The sequence below is a fragment of the Entamoeba invadens genome (assembly GCF_000330505.1).
Source record: "Entamoeba invadens IP1 unplaced genomic scaffold scaff_1105074725183, whole genome shotgun sequence".
NCBI classification, from domain to species: Eukaryota; Evosea; order Mastigamoebida; family Endamoebidae; genus Entamoeba; species Entamoeba invadens.
This window is the reverse complement of record NW_004443692.1, coordinates 749439-755574: the sequence shown is the minus strand read 5'-3', so window position 1 is coordinate 755574 and position 6136 is coordinate 749439. Positions and strand designations below refer to the sequence as shown.

The 6136-nt window shown below is 36.8% G+C and overlaps 3 protein-coding genes across 3 annotated transcripts; all 3 read left to right on the top strand.

Moving 5' to 3' along the window:
* Positions 1-765: 765 nt before the first annotated feature.
* EIN_183240 (hypothetical protein) lies at positions 766-2688 on the top strand (the record flags this gene model as incomplete). The annotated part of the gene is made up of 1 exon (XM_004260780.1): positions 766-2688. The coding sequence occupies one exon, from the start codon at positions 766-768 to the stop codon at positions 2686-2688; it is 1923 nt and encodes a 640-aa protein (XP_004260828.1).
* Positions 2689-2814: 126 nt separating this feature from the next.
* Positions 2815-5031, top strand: EIN_183230 (hypothetical protein; the record flags this gene model as incomplete). The annotated part of the gene is made up of 1 exon (XM_004260779.1): positions 2815-5031. One exon carries the CDS (start codon positions 2815-2817, stop codon positions 5029-5031), a length of 2217 nt encoding a protein of 738 aa, XP_004260827.1.
* A 221-nt stretch (positions 5032-5252) lies between these two features.
* On the top strand, positions 5253-6089 carry EIN_183220 (monoglyceride lipase, putative; the record flags this gene model as incomplete). Its single annotated transcript, XM_004260778.1, has 1 exon — positions 5253-6089. One exon carries the CDS (start codon positions 5253-5255, stop codon positions 6087-6089), a length of 837 nt encoding a protein of 278 aa, XP_004260826.1.
* Positions 6090-6136: the final 47 nt, after the last annotated feature.

Below are 6136 nucleotides of genomic sequence, written 5' to 3'. Positions count from 1 at the left end.
GTTCGTTATTCTCGAGAGAACCGTTTGTTTTATCTTCTTCCAATTTTTGGGAAGAAGGTTTGTTGGTATTTCTTTCAACACTTCCTTGTTTTGCATGTTCTTTGTTTTGTTGTGTTATTTACAGTTCGCTTTATTGTTTCTTTAGAAAAAAGTTTCTATTCGTCTTGATTTTTTTAAATATAATTATTAGAATAAGAACTAAACAATAATAGTTGAAAACAAATAATTGTGTCGCTCTTTATTGTTAAATTAAACTCATTTATTGTATATAGAAACATCACTATATGAAACTTGGTACTGTTATATATAAAGTTAATAAACTTAAACGCAGTGAAATCATTAAAGCATAGTAAATTTTCTCTGTGAAAAATACCACAAGGGGAAGCTTCTATCATGTCTAATACAAAGATATTTATTCAATAGTGAATCAATATATAGACCACTTAGAACACTATAAAATGAGACTACCCTATCATACTTTCAAAGAAGTAACAGGTTATACTTATTATTCAATACAATTTGTAAACACAGTTTAACAACTTAAGTAAACAACTTTTATACAGCATCCTAAATACTTATATGTTGTAATTAGTGATTGTGGATATGTGTTTAAAAATTAAAATATTTATTCCTTGTTTTTTCCATTCGAATAAAGTTTTGTTTAAAAGATTAATAGTAAAACAACTTTATTGAAATTATCTAAAAAGCTATAAAACAGAGTTTAAAGACTCATAGAAAAGCATCTAGTAATAATTGAACCCTATAATGTCGGAGTATCAACAACCTATTCCTGATGTTCAAAAAGATATTAAACAAGCCGAAAACGTGAAGGAACACCCAATAAGATTCAACAAATACGAACAGAAAAGCCCAGATTACGAAAAATACTACACTCTTCAAAACATTGTTCCTCCAGAAGAGCTTTCATTGTTTATCGAAACCATCAAGAAACCGCTTCCAACTTCTTTTAGACTTACAAGGTCTTCCGAGACTTTTCCAAAAGTGAAAGAGTCCATTGAGGAAATTATTCAGAGCATCCCAGATGAGTTAAAACCCGAGACTTTTACATGGAACCCTTACACTTATCAACTCAATGTTGAAAGAAAACAAGTTAGAAAGTGTGCTCAATATGAGAAATTACACAAGTTCATGGTGTTGATGAATGAAGCTGGAGAGATCTCAAGACAAGAAATAGTGTCGATGATACCTGCACTTCTTCTTGATGTGCATGAAGGAATGAGTGTCTTGGACATCTGCGCAGCGCCAGGATCAAAGACATCACAACTTGTTGAAATGACTGGGAAGAATGGATGTGTCGTTGCAAATGATGCAGACAGACAAAGAAGTTATTTATTGACGCACCAAACGAAGAGACTGTCAATGCCGCATGTTGTAATCACCAACTACAAAGCACAGGATTTGTGTTTTGAGGATTACAAGTTTGATCGAATGTTGTGTGATGTACCATGTAGTGGCGATGGAACTATTCGAAAGAATGTTGATGCTCGAACTTGTTTCCACCTCATGAACGCATATGTCATGCACCGCGAGCAAATTGACATTATGAAGAATGTGATATGTCACTTGAAAGTTGGAGGGAAGTTTGTGTATTCCACATGCAGTTTAAATCCAATTGAAGACGAGGCGGTCGTCTCTGAAATCCTTCGCACGTATGGTGACGCGGTTGAGTTAATTGATGCACGAAACACACTTCCAGGTCTCAAGTACAAACAAGGCATTTCTACTTGGAAAGTATTTGACAAGAATTACACAGAAGTCACTGGGAAAACCGACAACATTCCAATTACAGCTCTTCCACCAAGTGAAGACGAAGCCAAAAAGTTCCATTTGGAGTATACTCTTCGCATTTTACCACACTTGCAGAACACAGGCGGATTTTACACCGCAGTCTTTGTTAAAAAGGGCGAAACCCCAAAAATTGAGAAGAAAAGGAAATGTGGAGCAAAAATGGAACAACAAGTGGAGGAGAAGTTTGAAAGAAATAAAGAGGAGGTGGATCGGTGTTTGACTGGAGAGAAAGTCGAAATAAAAGAAAAGAAGCCAACAAAACGAAGAAGAGGAATGGCACCTATAGACGATCAAGAGTTTAAACCGTTGTGCTCTATGCCAAAGGGTGATGAAATTTTCAAGCAATTGATCGAGTTTTATAAAATGCGAGCGGACTTTCCTCAAGAGCAAATGTATGTCATTGGTGATGATTGTTTGAGTGTCCACTATGTCTCCTCAGAGGTGGTTAAAGCGACACATGGATTAAAAATAGTATGTGGTGGTGTGAAAATGTTTAAGAAGCACAAGAGTGAGTTGGTTGAAGCCTACCGAATGGTGTCTGATGGTGTTCGCATCATCTCTGAGTTTGTTGGAAGTGAAAGAACAATAGAACTGACCCACCAAGAGTTCCTCAACATCCTTCAAGACGACATCAAACTTGATTCCTTGAGACAAAAAGTAGAAGGCAATGGGTGTTATGTGATGAAAGTGGTCGATGGAATTTTGCAAGGAAGTTATTTCTCTGGGTGGGTAGGTAAAGTGTTTCTCTCGTGTTTGATTCCAAAGCAAGACATGGAAGCACTGCAATTTCTTTTTGGTGTCACAGACAAGAGAAAGAAGCTTGTTAAAAAGGGCGCCAAAGATGAGAGTGAAGCACAAAAGGATAAAAAAGTGGAGTAAATAATTAGTTTTATTTTATAGTATAATTAAACTATATCATTTAAACTATAATATAGTAATTAAGTGATAAAATGAACTGGAGTGAAGAAACTTGAAAAAGGTGTATCTGTCTATCTATTTCAGTTGATGAATATGTTGTTTCTACTGTTTATCTTAAGTCAAGCACAACTCGAATTGGTCAACATATTTGTTGGTACGGAGAACAAGTTGGATGAAGTCAGTAATGGCAATGTCTATCCATGTATAGGGATTCCTTATGGTAAGCAGTGTGTAACATTTCAAACGGAATACTTTACACGACCAGAAATCTTCAATTACAAAACACGGTCGTTTTATGGGTTTAAAATTACACACCAGCCAAGTCCATGGATTAAAGATTATAATTCTGTGCTCTTTACTCCAACATTAAATGGATCGTTTTATAACTCAGTATACAGTTCGGCGTATTTCGTGAAAAGAGCACAACCAAATTATGCGGAAATATACGTTGGTGGAGTGTTGACAAAAGTCACTGCAAATCGACATAACGCGGTGTTCACTTTTTATACATCGCGGGAAACGACGATGTATCTGTATTTTCCAATTATTGAAGGAGAGTATTTGCTCCAACACAAAAGCGACCGAACACTCCATTTAAAACTGAGAAATGGAAACGCCCCAAAGAACTACTACTTGTATGCAACACTCCATTTCTCAAACGATATTTTGTCATTTGAGTGTATTTCAGGTAAAGTGTATGTTCAATCATTTGAAGTTCCAAAGTCCAACAATCAGATGCAAAACTACTGTCGACTCGCAATAAGTCCAAATGTCACAATGACTGTGTCCACGAGTTTTCTTTCCCATAAAATGTCCGATTTTCTCCTTGACAACTCGAGTTTTGAGTATGTGCAGATGCAATCAGAAAAGTTGTGGCAAAGTCAGTTCGACAAAGTAAAAATTGTGACATCCAATATAACTCGGAAGAGTACATTTTACACCAATTTATATCGCACTATGGTCTTTCCTCATGAAATCAGTGAGGGGAACATCTATCAGTCACCAATCGATTTAAAAGTACACACCGGAAAATTTTATAACGACTTTGGCTATTGGGACGTCGCGCGTGGGTCATTTCCATTGATCACTTTGCTTAACACGGAAATAGCTCGAGGGATGCTAGAGAGCACACTTTCTATATTTGAACAAAGTGGGAATCTGCCGCAGTGGATGTCTCCGGATAAGCGGGAGTGTATGGTAGGCAATTATGCGGATTGCGCCATTGCGGATGGCATCTGCAAAAACATCATTTCAAAGGACAATGGTTGTGCAGAGAGTTATTTGAAAGCAATGGCGAGCGACAAGAAGCAAGAGAGGAACAATGCGGTAGGTCGCGATGGGGGTGATTTTTTCAAGCAATTTGGATATGTCGAGGATCGGTTTTCTGGGAGTGTATCGAAAACGCTTGATTACAGATACAGCGATTTTTGCATATCACGAGCGATTGAATGTACACATCGCAATATGACAATCGAAGAGAAAAAGGCGAACAGACAAAGAGCGATCCTTTATAGTGTGTTGTACGACTTTGAAACAAAAGAATTTCGAGGGAAAAACATATACGGGGAGTTCACGAGCCACGATGGATATCGATGGGGCGATCCCTTTGTGGAGGGGGGGCCTAAACAGTATTTATTTAGTGTACCACACGATATCATCGGATTGAATTCTCTGTTTGGAGGAAACAAGGAAAAGCGGATTGAAAGTTTGGTGAAAGATACGTCATATTTCAGGCTTGGGAGTTATCAAATACTTATACACGAGATGGTAGAAATGGCGAGAAACAAGATGGGGCAGTACACCCATGGAAATGAACAGATGCACCATGTATTGTATGTTAAAGAAAACAAAGAAAAGTTGCTTCGAAAAGTACTCACAGAATTATATGACAACACTACACAAGGCTTTTGTGGGGATGAGGACAATGGGCAAATGTCGTCGTGGTACGTTTTAAGTTCATTAGGGTTCTATCCTGTGACACTCAGTACAAACCAGTTCGTTATCGGGTCGCCTTTATTCGACAAAGCAACCGTCACATTGAATGACAAAGTGCTTGAAATCGACGCACGAAATAATTCCGACATAAACGTGTATGTTGACAAAATCGAGGTGAATGGCACAAGATACACAAAAACGTATTTTGAGTATGATTTACTCATGGGCGGTGGGAGTATTACATTTTACATGAGAGACTCTTTCAAACGTAGAAAACTGATTGAAAGTGATAAAATGTATTCAGTGCAACGTGATAGTGAAACAACACCACTTAAAACAGTGAGTAAATTAAGGAATATGTTATGGTAATAATAGTATTAGTATTATTAGTATTATAATAATTGATTTTGATTGTGTCTTTAAATTTTTAATATTTTAATTTTTTCTCTTCTTCTTTTTTGGACCTTGAAAAAAAAAATATTTTTATTACTAATGCAAACAAATTAAATTTAAAAAAATAACTCGCCAAAAATTGAGGCACAATCGTTTAATAAAAAAATAAGAAACCAAGTCGATCTCTTAAATTATAAATGACCGAACATATAGAATGCTTTTACGATATTAACAACTTCAAAATCTTCTCAAGAGAATGGCAAACAAAACCCCCCAAAGCGATGATTGTTTTACTCCACGGGTATTGTGGACATTCCGGGAGAATGGACAGACTCTCTGAAAAGTTAGTGGCTTCTGGAATTTTACTGTGTGCGCCAGACCACCCGTATCATGGAAAGTCTAGCGGCGAACCCCGTGCGTACATCCCATCCATTCAAGTATATATTGATGTTGAAAATACATACATTGACATCGTAAAAGAAAAATATAACAGTGACGGGAAGATCCCGATGTTTGTCATGGGGCATTCAATGGGTGGGCTTATTGCTTCAATTCTTTCGCATAAGAGAAACGACTTGTCTGGAGGAATCGGGAGTGCACCAGCATATCAAATCAACAACTTCCTTGTCCTGTGGTTCTATTACTTTTTCGCTTTAATTGTGTATTTCTTCCCATTCCTTAGTGTTCCGGGGAAGGTCACACGAGCTGATTTCCCAACTGAAAGTGCGATGAAGTCGTACTTAAGTGATCCTCTCATAACCGAAGGGAAACACTATATCAAAAGTGCGATTGAAATGGCTTGGGCTGGGGACAATGAAATGAAAACAAAGACAACTATCCCGTTTTTGTTGTACGGAGGGAATGCAGATCGATCAGTCACAATGAAAGGAATGAACACAAAGGCGACCAATTTGAATAATGAAAAAAGTAAAGTGATTGTATACGAAGGGAAGTCACACTGTTTGTATGAAGAAGATAATTTAGACGAACAGGTTGATAACATTATGAAATGGATAAGTAATTTGAGTTATTAACATTTTTAAGTTTCAAAGTTCTAATGATATAGTTTCTATTTAAAAAT